The sequence below is a fragment of the Amphibalanus amphitrite genome, unplaced genomic scaffold, assembly GCF_019059575.1.
Source record: "Amphibalanus amphitrite isolate SeventyFive unplaced genomic scaffold, NRLGWU_Aamphi_draft 000132F_arrow, whole genome shotgun sequence".
Lineage (NCBI taxonomy): Eukaryota > Metazoa > Arthropoda > Thecostraca > Balanomorpha > Balanidae > Amphibalanus > Amphibalanus amphitrite.
In genome coordinates, this window is record NW_024881627.1 from 470,021 (window position 1) to 491,603 (window position 21,583).

At 52.6% G+C, this 21,583-nt stretch overlaps 3 protein-coding genes across 7 annotated transcripts; 2 read left to right on the forward strand and 1 right to left on the reverse strand.

Moving 5' to 3' along the window:
- Nucleotides 1-90: 90 nt before the first annotated feature.
- Nucleotides 91-5,579, forward strand: LOC122382039 (interferon-inducible double-stranded RNA-dependent protein kinase activator A homolog). The gene is made up of 7 exons (XM_043366916.1): nucleotides 91-308; nucleotides 937-1,041; nucleotides 1,748-2,114; nucleotides 2,458-2,570; nucleotides 2,891-3,028; nucleotides 3,353-3,461; nucleotides 4,409-5,579. Exons 1-7 carry the CDS (start codon nucleotides 255-257, stop codon nucleotides 4,543-4,545), a joined length of 1,023 nt encoding a protein of 340 aa, XP_043222851.1. The 5' UTR covers nucleotides 91-254; the 3' UTR covers nucleotides 4,546-5,579.
- A 164-nt stretch (nucleotides 5,580-5,743) lies between these two features.
- Nucleotides 5,744-19,480, reverse strand: LOC122382021 (ankyrin repeat and zinc finger domain-containing protein 1-like). Of its 5 annotated transcripts, none has more exons than XM_043366879.1 (13): nucleotides 13,802-14,359; nucleotides 13,127-13,381; nucleotides 12,662-12,844; nucleotides 12,266-12,364; nucleotides 11,803-11,951; nucleotides 11,049-11,160; nucleotides 10,596-10,750; nucleotides 10,213-10,435; nucleotides 9,391-9,900; nucleotides 7,753-7,936; nucleotides 7,348-7,489; nucleotides 6,981-7,187; nucleotides 5,744-6,748 (listed from the first exon to the last, which is right to left on the reverse strand). In XM_043366879.1, the coding sequence occupies exons 2-13, from the start codon at nucleotides 13,335-13,337 to the stop codon at nucleotides 6,563-6,565; spliced, it is 2,361 nt and encodes a 786-aa protein (XP_043222814.1). In that variant the 5' UTR covers nucleotides 13,338-13,381; nucleotides 13,802-14,359; the 3' UTR covers nucleotides 5,744-6,562. The 5 variants fall into 5 exon arrangements, with proteins under 5 accessions (XP_043222814.1, XP_043222813.1, XP_043222812.1 ...); XM_043366878.1 differs by lacking the exon at nucleotides 13,802-14,359 and adding an exon at nucleotides 19,197-19,480 and having other exon boundaries at nucleotides 5,749-6,748; XM_043366877.1 differs by having other exon boundaries at nucleotides 5,755-6,748; nucleotides 14,247-14,307.
- LOC122382022 (trypsin-1-like) lies at nucleotides 14,815-19,021 on the forward strand. Its single transcript, XM_043366880.1, has 7 exons — nucleotides 14,815-15,505; nucleotides 15,804-16,115; nucleotides 16,390-16,484; nucleotides 16,931-17,074; nucleotides 17,922-18,225; nucleotides 18,479-18,599; nucleotides 18,800-19,021. The coding sequence occupies exons 1-7, from the start codon at nucleotides 15,443-15,445 to the stop codon at nucleotides 18,835-18,837; spliced, it is 1,077 nt and encodes a 358-aa protein (XP_043222815.1). The 5' UTR covers nucleotides 14,815-15,442; the 3' UTR covers nucleotides 18,838-19,021.
- Nucleotides 19,481-21,583: the final 2,103 nt, after the last annotated feature.

The window sequence follows — 21,583 nt, forward strand, 5'->3', positions numbered from 1 at the left end:
TTCTGCTCATTCTGCTAACATATGCATATCCTACTCGCTTGAATAGGGTTTGACAGTTTTCGTCTTTCAATTCCTTCCCCTCGTGAACGTGGGAAAGGAATCAAGTTGAAGTAAAGAAATCAAGAAAAGTGAAAGAGGGCGCATTTTTGGAATAAATTTGTAAGCCTATATCACAGTACCTACGATAATTTAAGTGTACCATTTTTGTGTGCGAATATTTGTGCTGATAAATTAAAGAAGAGAGCAAGCTTGTTATGGAACCCATTCTGAATGGCATCTCATCTCCAGATGCTGAAGTTGAGGCTAAGGTAAAAAGGGTAAATGTCAAGTTTAAGTCCTAAGCAGATTTCATGGATAATTTTTTCATATTCTTACATTATTTGACATCCTGAATCCAAAAATGATACTTAAATGTCTCTCAAATAAAGGAAAAAACATAATCAAACCTGACCTAACCTTACCTACTTACCTAAAACCTACCAACCTAAAACCTACAAACCTACAACCTAACAACCTAAAACCTACAAACCTACCTACCTACAACCTAAAACCTACAAACCTACAACCCAACCTAACCTAAAACCTAAAATTTTTGCTGTTATATATTCGTATCAACAGCGCCGCAATTGTAGTTAGGACCTAAACTTGACATATACCGTAAAAAGACCAATTTTCAGCCCATAGACAAAGAATATAATGAAAAGTCTCTTTCTCCAATGCTTTTTAATGTTTATTCACTGCAAAGGGTTAATGAGTAATGATAGTCGGATAATTTATGAGTTGGGGACGGGGGTTAGGGGATGAGGTAGGTATTTTTCTTTAGTAGGTAGGTATCTAGCTGTTTGCCTCATGATCTTCATATTGATGGTTGATATATAACTTTAAACAGCTCATTCGGTGATCAGATTTTGTTTTTATCCATCGAATTTGTTTCAGCCGCTGAACCTGGTGACTCCAAGTATTCCCACCAAGACACCAGTGTCCCTGCTCCAGGAACTGGCTGCCAAACAGTGCATCACACCCAAATATGACCTTCTTCAGGTGAGCTGAACTTTGTTTACTGGCTGAGCTTAATGCTGTTTTATACTTCCTCCTCACATAGATTGTGTCATGGGAGTCACCACTCACCATCCCTCTAAAGTGTTGGACCTTCTGACCAGGAGGCAGGATGTACACCAGTCTTTGAATATGCTAACTGCTAAGGACAATGTTGGACTGACTCACTCACATACAAGATGTTTTTCCACTTGCTGAACCTCACTCCAGTAGGCAAAGGGTGTAGAAATGTGTGCATGTGATCTGAAAGTCCCCCCCCCCCCCTACAAGTGTTGAAGACATTGCTGTGTGGCACTGGCCAAATATTCATGGTCAGTGGGACATATTGCGCCCTTCTATTCCCTTCCTGAAGGAAGAGGGCAGTCCTGAGGCTTGCATGGCATCCTGTGTGGCCTGACATTCCATCCGCTGCTGTCTGGCCCCCACTGATGCAAGGCACCATCTTTTGTGATGTGATTCAGTTGGTGGTGTGATATCCAACTCTCCTTCTCTCTCCCCTGCCTGCAGAGGCTGCTCTCCAATGTCTTTACAGGTGACACTGACAAACCATCCGCACATCCCCACAGGTATGAGGTAGATGTCCCTGTCCTGTGACAGTGTTCTGATATTGCACTTTACCTGCCCTCCCCCCCCCCCTCAAGATAGTCCCATGGTTTGAGACTCCATCCTCCCCTGCCCCTCCCGCTCACAGGTAGAGGGCGCCGTCCACGAGCCGACGTTCCTTTACCGCGCCACGGTCGGAGAGTTCGTGGCCAGCGGCCAGGGCCAGAGCAAAAAGAAGGCCAAGCACATGGCGGCGCGCGCCGTGCTGGACCAGCTGCTGGGTCAGCAGGCGGCCACGCCGCTGGTGCCGTCAGCGCGGCCGGCGGCGCTGGCCGAGCTGCCGCTGCTGCCCTGTGAGGACGACGCGGCCGGAAACCCGGTGGGCCGGCTGCAGGAGCTGTGCATGTCGCGCCGCTGGCCGCCGCCCACCTACGAGCTGGTGCACGAGGAGGGCCAGCCGCACGAGAGGACGTTCACCATCGCCTGCTGCATCGGCACCAAGGCCAGGGAGATCGGTACGGAAAGGCGGGGACGTACTGTGCAGGGACGGGTGGTTCACAGACACTACCGCGGCGGGACGGAAGGGTCATGAAAGCTGGACTGAGCATCGTCAACGGTTCGGAATTTGTCGTAAACGTCTATTTTCGGGAATATTACATTTTTCAGCTGTTTGATTTTTACTCAATTTTCTTCCGATAAAATAACGTAATCTTCGCTGAAGCATTACCTTGCTGGCAAATTAGAGACGGGCACTCATAGTAATGAGCTGGCTTGAGACCGTATTAGTTCGGTCCGCCATCTCGCTCTGTCAGCCCGTCACCGCTCTGTGTCGGTAACGCTCCGTGATCCATCCCTCAGGCGTGGGCAAGTCGAAGAAGTGCGCCAAGCGCCAGGCGTCGTCTCTGATGCTGTCCAAGCTGCGCGACTCGTCACCGGCCGACGGCGCCAGCTTGCTCGATGACGAGGACGAGGTGGGCGTCCGGTGGTCCGGGAAGCGGGACTGGAGCTTACTCAGGGACTGGGGCAAGGTGGTTGACCCACCCACCATTCTTGATTCCCTCTCCGGGACTGTGGATCAGCTGGGACTGTGGTGTTAATTTTTTCGGTAAATGAAGCCGTGTAATTTGTTCCGTCGATACCCCGGTGTATGAAAATGTGTCTTGCTGACCTCCCACCTAGGCTGTAGCATCTCTCTATTAATTTTTTGTCGGTAGTCATTCATAGCCATTTCGTCATTGGTGTTATGCTCTCCTTTTCCTATGGCGTCACAATTTTCGTGTTGCTTGTCCAGCTGGCGCTGAAGATGTCGAGCTGCGCGAGTCTGAGGGACGGCTGGCAGCCAAAGCTGGCGCAGCAGGGCGGGGCACGCGTCAGCCAGTTCCACCGCAGCCTGAAGACGTCCACCGCGCCTCTGGTCACACAGCTACAGGTACTGGTGGAAGCGAGGAAGCGGGAGGGAGGGACAGTTTATTACCGGGGAAGGGGAAGTTTTAAGCGTAGATTGAAGGAACGAGTGATTACCCAACCAATCAGCTTTTTGCTGTAGTAGTAGGACGACTTGCCGCCGATTAGAACATTCTTACGTAAGACTTCTTCTCTTCGCAGCCCAGAAACGGAATCTTATATGAATTTTGTCTCTTATGATTTGTCATGACCTATCAACCATTGCCACAGCACCCCAGTAAAGCAGCTCACTCTGACACGCTGAGCCCGCAGGAGTTCCGCTCTGACCAGCGTCCCGCCCGTGTTTCAGAACCTTTCTCTGGACTCGGTGTTCAACTGCAGCCAGCACCTGGAGGAGCTGGCGCACGAGCAGAACTTCGAGGTCACCTGGGTCGACATCGACGAACAGACTACAGAGGGTGAGCGTCCCGTGCCGCCGGCCGGGCGGGGCACCGGAGGGCAGAGGAATGACCCGACCTGACCTGGTCGTAGGGGTGTATGGAACCGATCAGGGGAATAACGCGACGGAGGGCAGGGGGATAACGCGACCTGACCTGGTCTTAGGGGTGTATAGAACCGATCCGAGTCCTGCCTCTGAATTTTTGTCCTGACCTGACCTAGTCACGGTGTTGTCCTAATCCAGACTTGACACGGCCGCAGAGCTACCTGACCTAACCTTTTTCCGCGGAAGTTGACCCGACCTGGTCCTGCTCCAAGAGATGTCCTGTTTTCAGACACGCACCTGCAGAGAACTACCGTGCGGCGAAGTCTCTCTGGTGATTGCATGACAGGGTAAGTATGGTGATTTCAATGCCGCATTTGAAATTTCCCGTGGCAATGCTCCGTTTACAAATAACTCGGAATGCCGTCATTTGTCATCCCCTTTCCTTACATTATGGACTCATATCCGGTCTCAGTTCTAGCGTATGAGGGACTTGCGGTCTCCCGTGATCAGCCTGTACTTCTCCTGCCTGATGCTGCAGCATTTAGATACGCCCAGCGACGTTACGACACAAGAATCTTCAGACGCTAATTCCCACGTTGCGGTAGTTACTCGACTCTCCCTAGTAGTTATCGCCACAGTGTCTGATGTTTTCAGGCCGCTACCAATCACCACTGTGTTTAACCCGTTCCCAGGCCGTCACCATCGTGTATCTGTCCCGTCCGCAGGCCGCCACCACTGTCTGTAGTGTCTTCCCGTCCGCAATCTGTCACCACCGGTATCTGTCCCGTCCGCAGGCCGCCACCACTGTGTATCTGTTCCGTCCGCAGGCCGCCACCACTGCCTGGTGCGGCTGTCCACTCGCCAGTGATCGCCACCACATCTGTATCTGTCCCGTCACCGCTGCGTGTTATCCGTCCACAGGCCGCCACCACTGCCTGGTGCAGCTGTCCACCCTACCGGTGGCCGTCTGTTACGGCACCGGAGACGATCCGTCCGGCGCCAAGTCGGACGCCGCCCACAACGCCCTCGAGTATCTCAAGATCATGGTGCAACAGTAGGCGACCTGGCCAGGTGCGACGCCGGGCAAGGCGCCCGCCCTATATCGTGAGTGGGGTGCGAACTTCGACCTGCTAGGGAGCAGGCGATTGGGTGTGTTTTGCGAGATAAATGACATTTTTCTGGACAGGGCGGCCATATTTCTTTTGTGGCCTGTGGTCGTTTTGGCGACGGGAAGGAATGCTTTCGTCGTCTTGCTGGATACTGAAGATGCGTTTGGCATATTCTTTTGCTCTTGCGACTGGTCTATTATTTTCACCGCATAGTGAAACTCGACTCGGGTAACCAGTGTTCAGCTTCCATTTTCAGTCAATAGCATTCAATTGACAGAAGCAGTTAGCACGAATGCGTTCTTTTTTTTTGTGAATTTTGGGTCTCATCTGACATTGCTTACCAGGTGGGCTCGCGTTTTCCGCCAGCTGTTATCGAGTGTAGAAGTGTAGGCCGCGCGGCCGTGTCCGTATCTCCGTGTCTGTCTGTCTGTGTGTAGCCTCCCCGCTCCGCGGCCGGCGCCGACGGCGGCCCTGGCGGACCGGCGCCGGCGCCCGCCGCGAAGCCCGCCTGTGTCCGGCGCTGGGCGGACCCCGGGCGCGCGTGCGCGAGCTGCCGCCACCGCGCGCGCGCCCTCCCTGTGATTCAGCGGCGGCACGTGCGGCGCGCCACCGCCGGCCGCGCGTGCCGCCGCTGCTGCGGCCGCCAGGGCGCGGCGCCACCAGGACCCCGTTTCAGCGCATGACGCTACCTGACGCCACCAGATATTCGCGCTCGGTATCTACGGAAACGTAAGTAAAATTGACAATTATGTTAGCGTTTCCATGGAAACCGAGCGCCAATATCTGGTAGCGTCAATAGCGGCGTGCCGTGATACAGGGCCCGGAGAGGACGGGACGCCGCGCCCCGGCCGCCCACCAATGCCAGCCGCTCTGGCCGCCCGTCTACCATTGGTAGGACGCGAGTATCGGTGTGTGATGGGGTAGTATCGCGACCCCTCTGTGCACGCCACTGGTCTCTTTAATATACGAGTCGAGTGCAGCGAGCACTGTCTGACTAGCAGCGAAGACAACTATCGAAGAGTGGGGTATCGGGGCTTGGTGTGATGCAGAGGCCAATTGCGTCAGATAGTAACAGGATCAAAGTACGTGGAGCTGACAGCCAATTACCGATACCCGAGGCGATCTCGACTCTCGATAAGCTACAATATAGAGAGGTATTCATTTGATTAGCATGTTTTCCGACACTGTCGCCAGGCATGGAGCGCCGCGCATCTCTAGACCAGCCAAACAATGCGGCATAGCCCGACATCTGCCTGCGAACAGGCAAATATGCGAAATATGCTCCACTAGCAACATTGCACGTAAAACACCTTGGTGATATCAAAACAACCCATATAGGCACAACCTTGGTCTAAAATAAACAGCGGCCCACCGCGAGCCAATCTCAGGAAGGCGCGAGCACGGTCCACCGACACAGCGCAGCGACCGCTTCACACGTACCCTGTGGCCTGTCACACCTCTCATTGGGACAGCCAACGCCCTACCCATCTAGCACATTGAGCGAGACAGCAGCAGCGGGAGCTATCGGCGGTAGCAATGACTGGGTAAAACAGAGAGCGTGGTTATATTGAGGCGACACCGGCCCGCGGCCATGGGCACGGCGAGGCTTTAGATCACAGTCATCCCGAGAGTTGGTCCGGCAGACGCTATGGAGATTTTAGCTTGCGGGCCAGGCAGCATATCCTGGCATATAGAGAGCTAATTGCGAGTTTGTTACCCTTTCCTCAAGGGTATGTCGAGGAGTTGAACGGTCTTATTCAAGGCTACGCTGAGGGAGCCTCGCTTTTGCCTCGGTTCAGAAGGCATACTTCTTATCACACTTTTGAGTCGTGCCACTCCTCACCAATGTAAACACATCGAGCATCCCCGACCGCCCCGTGGAGCGCAGAGAGCCACATATAACACCGACAGACCAAGACCATGCTATGCCCGGCACAGACCGCCCGAGCCGCGGCACCGGCGGGTGTCACGCCGCCGTGCCGGTCCCGGCGGTGGCGGCGCGGTGCTGTCGGACGCAGGCGGTGGAGCACAGCAGCCGGCCGCTGTACTCGAACGGTACCCGGCCCGTGATGTCCTCCCCGCAGTGGCAGCAGCGCACCAGCGCGCGGCCGGACTGCTGGGCGGCCATACGCCGCTCGGCCGCCAGCGCCCTCTGACGGAAACGGGCAGGGGGCGGCGATCATGAGTACCTACAGTCGCACCTTTGACGTTACTACTCCCAGTCATCAAAATTACTGTAGTGGGCGCGTGAATGAGGCGGCAATGCCGACCTAGAAGAAAGCTAAGACACATGATTAACACAATGACAACAAAGGCTTACATTTTCACAAATCGATTTTATCAATTTGCTTACAGCCTGCTGAGCTGCAAGTTAATTAACTTACCTTTTCCCTGTCAGAAAGTTGTAGGAATCTCCGTTTTTCCTCTTCTTCCTTTTCTTTCTCTTTCCTAGCGGCCCCCTCGATCAGTTGCTGTGCTTTCTTTTCTTTCATCTTTTCCTTTCGCTTCTGGTTTTGTAGCTTCTTTTTCTCCGCGTCTCGTTGTTTCTTTTCCGCCTCCATTTCCTCGGTCAATGGAGCAGGTATGTGAGCCTGAGAGAAAGCACAACCATCAGCCAATACGGTAGTGGAACGCACCACAAAGCCCAAGATGCAACAACCTGCCGTCTGTCGTCAGCTCTCCATTACCATCAGATAGCGTAAACGGGCTCGGGTCGCGTCACCGTGCGCCGGTCTATCCCTAACACCCCACCTTGGCGTAGTTGTGTTTGTCCGGGTGCGCTGCCCGGTACCGCCGGAACTGGTTGCGGGTCTCCCGCGTGGACGACACGTCGTAAGGTGTCTGTCCGGCGCCGTCCCGCAGCGTCGGGTCGGCCCCCACCTCCAGTAGGCGGCTGTTGGTCAGAAACACGTTAAACACTTCACAGGTGTTAGGTCGCACGGATCAGATGTGCAGCATAAGACAGATATAACACGGCTTTGCATGTCGTAAGTCAGATCTGACCCGAAAATGAACATCACACCACAATTATCTCGTGACGTGCTTCCGTTTTCCACCGGGTCGACGCTCCAAACACTCAAACGTTTTTTATGCGCAGAGTCATGTGTAACAGCGCAGTTCTGAACTGCATGTCCCGACCCCACAGCAGCAGCTGACCTGACGAGCGCGCTGTGTCCGGCCCGGGCGGCGGCGTGCAGCAGAGTCTGAGAGGTCTGTCCGAACGAGCGGCTCAGCAGGCTGGGCAGCGGCACCAGAGGCTCAGTCAGCAGCGCATCCAGACCTGCCGTGTCACCGGTCTTACACAGCGTGTAACACTGCACCCGGAACTCCTCTGCGCCGGCTGGAAACAAAGAGATGACTTTAGACGGGGATTATTGTCTAGGTCAATTCTATGGAGGCAGTTAATCAGCACACCCCGGACTTTTCATAGATTATTCGAGCACGACGTTGCGTCCCAATTCCCTCGGTTGTCAACAGACAAAGCAACACTGCAAGCAAAGCAACACAATAACCCGCGCCCCACTGGGGTCTGCGTATAACACGCCCTACTGGGGGGGGGCTATTCATAGCCCCCCCTCCTAACTCCGAAACTACTGGGCCGATCGTCAAAATTCAAACGGCGTCTGATAGCCCCGGAAAAACTGTCGAGCGAAACCTAATTTCATTGACCTCGAGGTCACCGATGACGTCACAGGTCAGGTCAAAGTAAAAATTATTAGCATTTTGGCTTGTTCACGTTTTGGGCTCTGGCCGCCGTATTACAAGTCAGATCAGGCTCATTTTTGGTTCACACACTCGTGAACAGATGTTCTAGATACCCTGAGGGTACCAAACTTGTGCTTTGATTTTCAGGTCAAGGTCAGGTCATCACAGGTCACGAAAATATTATATCATGCCTCGGTCACGTGACACATGTTTTATGGTCCATTTAGGCCAAAGATTTCGAATTTGATGTCGTCTGTGTCATTCGAGGTCATTTTGAGTCGAATTTAGCCTAGGGTCAGGTCACTTTCAGGTCAAAAAAGGTCAAATTTTGAAGGTAAAATTTTTCAACAAAAAAGGTGTCTATTGGATGCAGTTTGAGCTCAGGAACACGATGATGCTATTTATATTGGCGTACGATGTCAAATACGTGCTGAAAAATTGATTTGAAAAATTAATAATTGTGAATTTTTTGCAATAATGCGTATAACTTGGTCATTTTTGAAGATATTTAGCTAAAACTTGCTAGAGTTAGTCATAATAACGCGTTCTATCACATATATTCCGGTTTTTTCGAAAAGTCAAAAACTTTTTGAAAAAAATGTAAAAATGTAAATTTTGAATTTCATTATATGAAATTTTCAAAATTTTCAAAATTTCAAAAATCCGAGATAGCAGTTTGATAGCGCAGTCTATTCGGAGTCCTCTCATGCAAAGAAATTGGATCTAGCTCAAAAACTGAGCCCTTGGGAACGATTGCCGTGGTTCAATGTTTTGCGTCGAAATCGGCCGAACATGACGTCACTCTGACGTCATTTCCGGCCGACCTATGGTAGCTACGAAGTTCAAATTTTGACACAAGGTGTCAAATTGATGCAGCCGAAGGTACTGAAAGTTTGGCGTCGATACGTCAAGCGGTTTGGAAGTTATTGCAGAAAAACGGGAGGGGGGGCTATAAATAGCCCCCCCCCAGTGGGGCGCGGGATAAGCAATGAGCAGTCTTTCTGGCGCAACACTGCACCATCCATACTTTTATACCCGATGAACAGATTATATCTCATGACTGGAAAGGTTCGGTCGAAGACGACTCACCCGGTTCCGGCGGCTCCTGCGGCACCTCAGTCGTGTTCGCCGCCGCCACCTTCTGTCCTCCATCGTCCACCGGCTTCTTCGCCTCCTCCCCGGCGTCCGCGGCGCGCTGCTCCTCCCTCAGCCGCCGGCGGAACTCCCTCCGTCTCCGCCGCTCCTCCACGGCCGTCACCACGCGGTCGTCCAGCGGCCGGGACGAGTCGAAACCCTCCTCGGGCGAGAACGACGACAGGTCGGTGAGCCCGCGCATCTGGCGCACCTCGTACTCAGCGGACTCCGAGTCGGACCCCTCGGAGTCTGTCACCGACAGGGAGCGCTCCAGGTCCTGTTGCCGCTCGCTGTTTCGCCGGTCGCGCGCGGTAATTCGCCGGCCGGGCGGAGGAGCGGTGGGTGGGTCGGTCCGCTCGGCTGGGGGTCGCTCCGGCCGTGGGGAGCGGCGTGGGGTACGGGCCGGCGTCTCCGGTTTGGGAGGAGACTGAGGCACCTGACTGAGGTTCACGTCCACGTCCGTACCTGGGGATGAACGACAGACCGGTGGAGGTGTCAGACAGGGCGAGAGCTGAGTCGAGTAACCATACACAACCTGGCATTTCGGCGTTGATAAACTGAATTTCGCTCCCAAACCGAGACAACCACAAGGAACAAATAAAAACAGTGCTGAATGCACAGTTGTGCCAATTGCTGCCTAACTATTGCTAAAGAAACTACTAAAAGTCGATGAGCATCGGTGCAAACATGCATAGTAGTAAAAATTATTGGTGTTTTACGACTAATGACTATATTTACCATTACAGTTCCAAAGCGGTTCCAGCGCCCGTCTCTCACCGTAGACATGGACACAGGTGAGCGCCTGGTAGACCCGCTCCAGCTCGGCGAACGTCGGCCGTCGGGTCGGGAACGGTACGCTGCGGATGCGCGGGTCGCGCCGGTTGAGCGGGGGCGCCTTTCCGCCGTACAGTGCCGCCGCGCCGCTGCCCAGGGCGCGCACAAACAGCAGCGAGCAGCGCGACACCTCCTCCTCCCAGGAGGCCAGCAGCTCCTGAATGTGCTGGAGACGAGAGGGGAGAGGAGGTCAATGGGACGTTACACTAAGAAAGGCCATACTAGACAGTAGACAGGATTACCGTATGACTCGCGGGAGGACCAATGAATGCCCTCAATCCTCATGTCATGCTCTTCTGATGTCAGATGCCAGGCTCCCCCGTTACCTGCACGAGCGATGCCTCGTTGTACCGTCGCAGGCTGGCGCCGGCCGAGCGGGGCTGCTTGGTGGCCGAGCGGGCGTCCCGACTGGCCTGTCCGCCGCCCTGTTTGGCTCGGACCGTGTACGAGTGGAACGTCTTGTGCAGCACGGCCTTACCGCCTGGAGACGCGGAACGACAATTAATGGCCCGCGATTGATAAGGCGACACATGCAATAGCTTGAATCGAGACGGATCATCCCAGGGAAGGATTTATAATTGTCATAAAAACGGAATATTTCCAGCCATCACAGTTGCGTCAGGCCAGTCAATAATATGGCAGGAAGACATCCTAGAATGGATGGTGCCAGGTTCCTCCCTCCCCACGTTCATCAGTTAGATCACAGTGCCGATCTCTGACGACAGAAGTCCGCTCTCCGCCACTCCCGGACTCTGGTACAGCTCCGGCGGCGCACGTACCGCTGAACACGGCGGCGGCAAAGTGTCCGCCGGAGAGGAGGAACACTCCGACTCGGAGTCCGCGCGCCAGCTGCTTCACGGCCAGCTCCACCTGGGTGTCGCCGGCCGGCGCCTGACCCAAAGGGGAGAGGGGTGGTTAGTAACTGGTTAGGTACACAGCTGAGGAGAACAAAAAGGAGTAGATATTGGATACATCTGCGGGCAGACAACGACTGGACGCTAGCGTTCGGAGGGACAGGGCCCGAGAATCTGTCGAATAGAGAACAGACCATTGTCTTCGCCGATATTGGACACTGTATGTGTGATTAACGAGAAACAGAAGATCCGGCAGCATCTTTTCTTACATTCAGTCTATCAGTTTTCCTGTGATATACTCGTTTTACTAGTATAACGTATCTCAACTAGTTCTAGCCTTCTTCAGTTCGTCAGTTCTCTGTTGACATATCCGCTTTACCAATACAGCGTTATGGGCGCAAAATGACCACCGCAGTCGACGTGCCCGTAAACCCCGATAAATAATAATAAAGAAACAGAAGACAAACGGCAGATAGCGCCTTAGGTATACCGAAAAACAAAAATTCATTTGGAATTCCGAAAATTGCCGTCTTTGTTAAAAGTCTTATTCTATCGTTCAAAAATTATCATATAAATGTGTGGAACATGAACAACCACCAAATGACACACACGACCGTCTGAAAGCTAATCCGGTAAAAAATACATCACGTTCGTCGGACACCGTCTCGGCCTGTCTCACCCATTTGGACATGATGAGGCACTTGTAGAGGCAGAACATCTGTCGGTCGGCGTTCACCAGGAACAGCTTGGTGTGCCGCCTCAGCTGGTTCCTCTGCAGCTCCCTGTCGCCGTCGGCACGCCGCCGCCGACGCCGAGCCGGGGTGTCCTCTGGGGGGGGGGGAGGGGGGGGGGGGAGTCACAGGTGGCTCCGGGCCGTGGGAGGGAGGTTAATGGCGTTATCGGCCGCGAGCTGTGCCGATAACGGTCGTTCCTAAGTTAAGTCATGCTACGGCTCAGCTCGCCCGGTCTTTATGGACACATGCAGGCTGCCGATCCCCGGAGTAGGACAGAAATGTAGCATGTCACTCGCTGGCCACTAGCCCTAGCATTTGTTCTTCATTCGTACGCTCATTAATTCGGTACGCGGTCTCTTATAGCTCAGTAAAAACACGAACGAGCCATCTGCCCCGGTGTACGCTCACCTGAGGCTGACGCGCTGGTCGATCCTTCCTCCCGCTCAGACAGGGTGTCCTCATCAGAGTCCTCCTCTGAATCGCTTCCCGACAGGCTGAGGACGTCATCTGACGAAGAAAGTCATCCGTCAGAGCCGGTAAATGAGCAAACACCACACACAGAACACCCATATGCCTGGCAGAATACCAAAAACGGAAAGCCCGCAACGTCCACTATGAATCGTCGTCGTCGTCGTTAGAACATGTTACCTTCCAGTATTTCTCTCACTATTCATCATTTCGTTTCAGTCGCCATAGTAAGATATCAGACCAAATTCGCCGGCAAGGCGACTGTCCCCGATGTCGATCAGCCCCCATATCGCAGTCTATCGTACCCGTACGGTCAATGTCTATCGGCCCCCGTACCGTCAATGTCGAGCCGGTCGAACTGTCGCTCGGTGAGCGCCGTCTGCCCACCGGCACTCCGCTTCACGTTGTACTTGTGGAAGTCGGACTTGTAGTGGCCCACCTGCTCCGGGCGGTCCGAGAACCCGACGCCGCAGTGGGAGCAGGTCATGACCTCCGAGACCACCAGAGGGTCGCGCGGAACTGACGGCAAAAGTCGTCACAAATTAACAACCTTGTGCAAAACTAGACAGCAGGGCGGAAGTTAATAAATTTTGGCATCAGGAGCATTCATGATGCATAATATGAGCCATTATTTTCAACAAATATTATCTTACTACTAGCATGATGTAATGAAACAGCAATGCTTCAATGAAATGTAGTGTCATGTCAATGATGCAGAGCACATTGAGGCCTGAATTTGACTTTGGCACCCCAGCCACACTCCTATAACCATGTGAACCTGCATCTCCAAGCACCACTCACCATTGTCCAGCTCAGCAGACTCATCCTCCTCCTCTATGGACACGCTGAGCCGTGAGCAGTCCGCTATTTTCAACCCCTTGAACAGCTCCCTGATTCGATCCTCTTGATGGAGGAACATTGTGATTGGTTTGGATGATTCTGCTGTTGACTTCCCTGGACCTTTTACAGCAGTCTGTCCATTGCTCTTCTTTGATTCAGTGTTGTCAGCCATGCTCTTACAAAGTGCTCCTTGTAGTTTGGGCGCACACAACGTTCCTGTAAAAATATGAACTTTGATAAGGTGAAGGCATGAAAAGACAAATATGCACGATTGCTATAAAAGTGACACACTTCTTCTTAGGCAACATGGTGACTATAAATATAGGCAGCACTATTCTCATATTTTGAAAATTTCTGGAGAAATTGATGAGGTAAAAGCTTTTTAATGACCTAAATCAAAAGCAGGACAGTATAGGTACTTGATAATTTTGCAATTCTCCTTGTTTTAAATATCAAATTGAAATGCCAGAAGAACTAAAACTGTATGTGAGTCATTCCATATGTTTGCTCTGAGATCCATAAGAAAAAATAGTATCAGTTTGATAAGACAGACACACTTGACATTTCAATTAAAACAGGGTCACTACCCTTTCATTAGTAATATAGATGTACAGTGGCATCTTGTCTACCACTCACCTCATCAAGCCATATTTAACTTGATACAAACACACGTCACAATCCACAGTATCAAATCAATGAATAATGAATCCCCACCTCAACCTAGCCACCAACGCCAATGCCAGCACTGTAAGTGGCCAGCAGGAACAGTTTGATCGTGCAAGCTTTGATGTGCAACTGACAGAACCAGCTGTCATGTATGAAATGGAAGCAGCTCAAGTTTTCCTCAACATCCTAGCATCAGTATGCCTTATTTGATCGTTCGAGGCTGACTTTTTTCAGAAGCAACCAGTCCACTCCAACTCAAGGTCAACACGATCCAAGCACGGAACTGGAACTGATGGTAGACGAAGGCTAGCTGCTAATGCTTGATTGCCTAGATCATTCGACGGGGGAAAATGGTGAGTATTGCACAGATCGTTACACGCTGATATTGATGTAGCCGGATAAAAAGACAATTAACCCATCTGTTTCCACCCAGCACGTGGAATGAGGCGACTATTTAGTGGCCACAACTTTCGTCATCGCCAGATTGTCACTAGCGCGCAAGTCAAGCGACATATGGCAGCAAAAATATCCCGGCGGGATTTAAATTTTCCTTCACCATCTGAAAAGGTGTGTAGGCACAACACGCGAAGGTCTGAAGTCCGTGATACGCAACAATATAAGCTAGCCACAAACACCTATCCATCAAATCTCAGTCGTTAACCATCCTTTCCAATCTCCATGACCTGATGATCAACTTTGTCCGCCGGCGCCGTCCACCCCCTCAGGCCTATAGGTACATATATAACCCTTTCCGGCCCCTCCGCGGGTAGAGACGTAACCAGGTCAAGGCCCGGACGCTCGGACAAGGTAAAACGGCCCGCAGACTCCTGATGTGCTGGCCCTTCTACGGTCTTCCGCCGCTGCGGCTGGGTGTATAGGTAAACTGTAAATCCCCTGACGTGGGTGTAACCCCACTGAGTTCAGTTCCCAGCTCCGGACAGGCCCCACCTCCTCTTGGATCCCCTCACACTCTCTCCCATCAGCCCTTCTTCATAAATTGTGGTGACTGGTGTGTACCGGCGACAGCCGACAGCGATATCTGTCTTTTTATCATGCAGCAATGAAGGTCATTGCCCGACAGGGACGGATGGACGACAGAGACTATGAGCCCGCCAGACGGCACGCGTCTGTGTCAACCAAGCTGGAGACTATACGCATTAGAGCTGCCGGGTCAATGCAGCCCGCAGGACGGTACAGTCAGATCCTGAGAGGAAGTGTCAAAGGAGCGATTAGGTATTTCCAAATCACGCACCCGACACCATCGAGCCGCGTTAGCCAACCGGTCAGCGGCGGTCGGCGAGGTGCCGGTCCGCGGGGGGCCTGCCGGCCGCAGGACCGACCTGACCCGCTCCACTCCGGGATCATTGACACGAGCCTCTGCGGCACGACGGCCATCGATAGCCGATGGAACGCAGTCGATCAACAGATTAGACTTGGTAAGCAGCTTATGCTGCAGCCGGTCGTCATCACAGCGGAGGCAAACCGGTGGGACGGGCCGCCTCCCCGGCCGGCCAGGCTGCTGAGCGGACGGACGGACGGGCGCCACTCGCGGCCCGAGCTCAGAGATCGAGGTGTCGCGCACTGCCGTCTCCCCTGCCGCCGTCACGTGCCATGTGGTCTCCGAGGGAGGTGCGAGCCGGCCCGCCGCCGCTGGTGCTGCTCCTTCTGCTGCAGGTGGGTCCGACCGGCCGATGCTTGTCGTGTACCGTTTAATCGGAATGGGTAAAACGGCGGAGGAGTGCCGATTTCTGACATGATGACGAGCTGTGACATATTGTCTGACACCGTGAAAGGGTCATAATTTGATACTGACCACCCCGCTGTGTCGAAACGGTATACGCCGTTTTGACGCAAAACATTGCCGAGCGGCCGGGAAGGGACGATGGACGTTAGTTTCCCAAACCTGATCGGTAACATGCCCATATGGATCGGCAGGCGCACAGCACCCCTGACATGCCCCGTTTGCCCGCAGTCGGCGACTCTGGGCACCTGCCAGCGGTACCGGCCGCTGGTGCCTCCCAGCGTGTCTCTGGGACTCGGCTCCGCCTCCGGACCCGTCCCCACACAGGGTCTGGGCGCGGCGCCGGGTCCTGTCACTGCCCCGCTCTCAGAGACGGTGGAGCGAGGCACGGAGTCGGCCAAAATCCAGACCAACGACCCACTGTGCGGCCTGGAGCCGCGGCGGAAGCGACAGGCGGGGCCGGCGGGAGGAGAGCCCAGCCCGCAGCCTCCGCTCCGGATCGTCGGAGGACTCACCGCCGAAGTCGGACGCTTCCCCTGGCTGGTGAGTCATGAGTGAAACCAAAGCCGGGGGAGAACTGATACACCGGCTATAGGAGTGTTAATCGGAAAGGCAATTACACCCAGGGCACTAAAGAGTCACCACCCTCACCCATTGATGAGGATAAAATGACTTAGGGCCAGTTGCATCTGCCGTGCTGTTAGGAGACGAGTATCATACGACATACCGACACGAGCATAATAAAACTCCAGCTTCTATCGTCCGTCGTGATTCATTGCTTCTGTAGTAAACCACCCGTTGAATCTTTGTCCCTCAGGTGGGCGTGACCAATTTCTTCAGCACGGTGCCGTTCTGCGGCGGTGCCATCATCAACGAGCGCTTCGTCGTCACAGCCGCCCACTGCCTGCGAGGGTAACGTCCGAAGACCGAATACCCCTCTGTACCTCCCCTAGGGCCGTCCACTGCCTGCGAGGGTAACGTCCCAACTCCCGCTGCCCTGATCCTGCACTGCCCTAGCTCCCCCTCCCACCGTAGCTAGATACTGCGTGAGAGAGTAACTTCCAAAGTCTCATCAGTTGCTACTCCCCCTTCCAGCCCCACGCCCCCCAATGTATTGAATTTGATGTTACACTTGATCGCAAGGTCCGAATACCGAACACGCACCGTCCCCAGCCAACATGTCGATCCCAGGACAATGAAGATGTCTCCGAGGATAACGCTGACACCTCGTCTATGCATTCCCTCAATGCACAATGTTATACGGACGTCGGACACGGACGCGGGACCCCTGGTCCGTGGGTTCGTTTCTTCCATGTAAGCCCCCTTTTATATCACGCTGACACGCAGACCGTTTTCAGCCGGTCTCCAATTACGCTGGCCGTGCTCGTCAACAAACACCTGAGGAAGGAGGACGAGCGACAGATCAAGTTCGGCATCGAGAAGATCATCCGACACCCCGAGTACAGCCGAGAGACGCTCACCGACGACCTGGCTCTCCTCAAGTAAGATATTTGGTCTTTGTTGGATTCGAGGGCACACAGCCGATTTCCGTTTTTTTTTCGGACAGTTTCACCTAACAAGTCTCGTAACACCTACCGCTCTTTATCATCACGAATGTCAAAAAGAAAACGTTAAACCGTTAAAACGTTGTAGTCCTAAAGCACGTCAGTACATACATACATAACTATCATAAACGATTTACCTACAGGTCGCCCGAATAAAACAGAATAAGATTCGATAAGGTCTAGTCCGTATTCTGAACGTAACATTAGGTAGGATACTGAAAAGTGAAACTGAAAACGACACATAAATTACATATCGCTTGTTTGTCGAAGAATCGCAACGGCAGCACCATGCGAGATAAGCGAAAGTTATTTTTGGGTTAATTGGGATTTATGCCGTTTGAAGATTAATTCGTCAGCGCCATTTATAAACAGAGCTTACATCATTGCCATTTGCCACAATACCGTTACGGTCCCATCTCAACAGACAGCGCATCCCGTTTTACTCATGACTCATCGTTCGATCAAGGTAAAGGCAATAGTAAAAAAGCTATTTGACAACGGTATGAGCCTTGAGGGCGTGGGAAATATATGGCACAGCAAACAAGATAAAGAATAATTAATGACGGAACTTTGTCAGCTTCTCGAGATAATTCGGTTCAAATTTGATATATTGGCATCGTCTTCTGGAGTGTAAATTAATATTTGTCGTACCTAAAAAAAAAATATGAACAAAGATCGTAGTAGAAACAAATCATAAACGATAAAACCAAACGGCATCCTATGTAACTGCGAGCGACGAGTGGGAATGGAATGGGCCGGGCGACTGACTCTCCCTGCTCTCCAGGCTGAAGGACAGGAAGGGCCAGCTGCACGAGCTGCTGGCGAGCGGCACCGTCCGGCCCATCTGTCTGCCTGAGGAGCCGTGCGAGGGCACCGGCCGGCCGGCCTGCCTGCTGGAGCGAGCCGTCACCATCGCCGGCTGGGGCTCGCTGGCCGAGGAGGGCGCCAAGCCCACCGCCCTGCAGTTCGCCACCGTGGAGGTGCTGCCCAACGTGGTCTGCCGCGACGCCTACCGCCGGATCAACATCACCGTCAACGACCACATGCTGTGCGCAGGCCAGCGCGACGGCGGCAGGGACACCTGCCAGGTGGGTCCTGCCGGCCTCAGAATATCCAGTCCTATGCCCTTATGTGGATCCGACAGATCCTTTACGAGTCTCATATACGCCGGGGATGATTGGCGGCGATGACGGCCAACGACAGGGAACACTTGTTTCTGCCGACTACCAAAGCGCTAAGTTAAATCAGTCGGAATTATGCTCTTTGAAGTCTGAGTTTCTATTCGAGTTGCATGGCACCGATGCGAGAGATATGGTTGACCTTTGCTCCATCCTTTGCCAGGGTGACAGCGGCGGTCCGATGATGCTGGAGATTGACGGCAAGATCACCCTGGGAGGCATCGTCAGCTTCGGCAAGGGCTGCGCGTCACCCGACTACCCCGGGGTCTACGTTCGAGTCTCAGGTACGCTGGGGAGACGGACATTTAGGAAGGGCGCCTTATACGGGTCTACCTTCGGTATAAAGACGGGTCTACCGAGTAAGCGTTTTCCGCCTGTGGACGTTTTCGTTTGCCTAACAAATAAGCACAGCTTCGGTACGTGCCTTTTAGAGCAGCTTTGAGATTGTCATCGACAGTGACTGGCATTCTCCAACACGTTTCAGAATTTACCGAATGGATCATCAACAACAGCCGCGTCTGAAGTCGTCAGCCCCGAGAGAGGCGGACAAAAGGATGTCTGTTCGGCATACGACGGAAGCCCCAACGTGCCACTTTATGCATCTACGACCGATCATTCGCATTCCATTTAATATTGGATCTGACCCAGAAGACCATGAACGCTCGCGTTTTTGCGATCGATATCGAAATAAATGTAAAACTGAAACGACTCCCGAAAAAGTAAAACAACGACACGAGCCGCCTATGACGGCTCCCGACAAAACAATTACCGAACATATGTGGAGTAGGTAGAAATAACAGAAAACGTGTCTCACAGCAAATACTATCGGCAGTTCGTACATAGATTTCACAGTGCCGAACAGGAGACCACTATCAACCCACCTGAAGTTGGTGCAATAGGTTGCTCTACTTTCAGACGCATTGCTTCCCGTACGAGTAGTTCCTCGATGGGAGAGCGACTGGGCACTGAACAGGAGAGCGGAACACCAGCGGACCACCGCCGTGTGCTCCCGGGGAGCCGCCAAAGACACCGAGCCCACCACCGCTGACCGACCTCGCGACGGCGCGGGGGTTGACTATGGCACCGGCCGGTGACCGGTCTCCGTGCTGACCGATGACGTCACCGATCTGACGTCATGGCGTGGCTCCGGCCGGAGTTGCACCACCTGACGGACGGCAGACAGAGACTGCTGGCGGTCACAGGGCAGGGACTGATAACATGCAGACAGGTGCCGAGCCCCCAGGGTGGAGAATGAGATGCGTTCAGGGAATGGAACGCTGTGTTACACGCGTATCGGGGATAACCGAAGGCGATATACCTGTATACCTACATCCACACAGTATACCTACTCAGGACGGTTTGAGGTCTAACACCGATTAGGTAACTGTCCTACCCAGTCAGTCCTGCCTGACATACCATATGGTGTATTCACTGGTAACTTTATCATAAAATGCATATTATATATTATATATGTATTGTATTGTTAAAATGCCAAAATCAAAGGGGGCACGGTGCCCCGGTGCCCTCCCCGTTTCGCCGCCTATGGCCCAGCCGCCCAGGCGACCAGTAGCTCGGATGCGGTGAGCCCTCACCACAACCCGAGTGTGGTTGGGGTTGGGTGGGGGGCAAGGGTGGGGGTGAGGGATGCACTCGGCCCGAGCTGTAGCGAGGGTAATGGACTAAAGATGCTCGTTCACCGAAATCCGCATCAAAACTACAGGGGTCGTATTCACGTCGGCTTCGTAAGTCGATTTTCTTTCGTAAGTATAATTTGGTATTCACGTCGACACTTCTTAACCCGCGCCCCGTAGGGCTCGGCGGACCCTACCACACGTAGGGGAGGGGCCGTTTCGGCCCCCCCCCCTATGATCTCGGAAATTTACCGGCCGATTTTCAAAATTCAAACGGCGTTCGATAGCCCCACCGGAGAACTACCTTGTGACCAAATTTCATTGACCTAGGTCAAACCGATGACGTCACAGGTCAGGTCAAAGGTCGGATTTTCACCGTTCACAGGCATTTCAAGAAATGTTTTGTGAAATCGAGTAAATTGGCAATTTATTGAAAACCATCGATGGTACATTGTTCGTCAAACACATACCTTGCTATCTGAGGTCACTGATACCAGGTCAGGTCACAGCGAGGTCAGGTCACCGGGGGTCACAATATGAAAGTGTGGTGTGATGCATGTTTTATGGTCCATTTTACATGACAAATGCGATTATGTGGGTTAGGCAGCCTTTGGGGCCAGCCTGGGTCACATTTTGGTGAAGGTCAGGTCAAGGTCAGGTCAAATTAGGTCAAATTTCAAAGTTGATATTTTTGCATAAAATGGGTATTGATTCGATGCAGCTCGTCACGGGGAGTCTAACGGTGGTCTTTGTTCTGCTCTACGAGGTCTAGAATTGCCAAAAATTGAGTTTGAAAATTTGACGTCATCATTTTTGAACAGTTTTCGCTATAACTTGGCCAAAAAACGAGGTATCGATATGAAATTTGGTATGTAGATAGAAGACGGTAGGTTTTATCACATATATTCCGGTTTTTTCGAAACTCAAAAAACTTTTTTGATTTTTCGTCTAATATATCCCAAAAAATGCTTTTTTGATTTTTGGGGATCAAAACTCAAAAATCTCAAAAATCCGAGATAGCAGTTTTGTAGCCCTGTGAATTCTACACCTTTTATGTCTTGATCATTTTTCTGTATCTTCAAAGCTGTAGGCCTGACAGGTCTTCTCGCAAAGGTCTTTTTTCGGTCGAAAATGACAGAACATGACGTCATTCTGACGTCATTTGTGGCCGACCTATCATAGCCTTTGGATTTTTTTGTCACAATGTGTAAAATTGATGCCCGGAGGGGTTCTGAAAGTTTGGTGGCGATATCTCCAGCCGTTTAGGAGATATCGACGGAAAAGGACAGGGAGGGGCCGTTTCGGCCCCCCCCCCCCCTACGGGGCGCGGGTTAAATTTTTATCGACGGAGTTCACGTGATTAAAAAGAATTGCTTAGTTAAGAAGTAGGTCATCCGTAAGAAAATTCTTACGAAAATGATCGACGTGAATAGTACGGCCCCAGTTCGCCTGGGCCCTTATCTTGAGACCAAAACTACCTACCTGACGCTATAGTTGACATAGGCGGCGGAACGGGAGGGCACCGGGGCACCGTCCCCCGTAGATTTTGACATTTTAACAATAGCCCTATGGACGATGCATGGAAAGAATGGGACCAAAGTCGGCAGTGCCCCCCCCCCCCCTTTAATTGAAGGTGT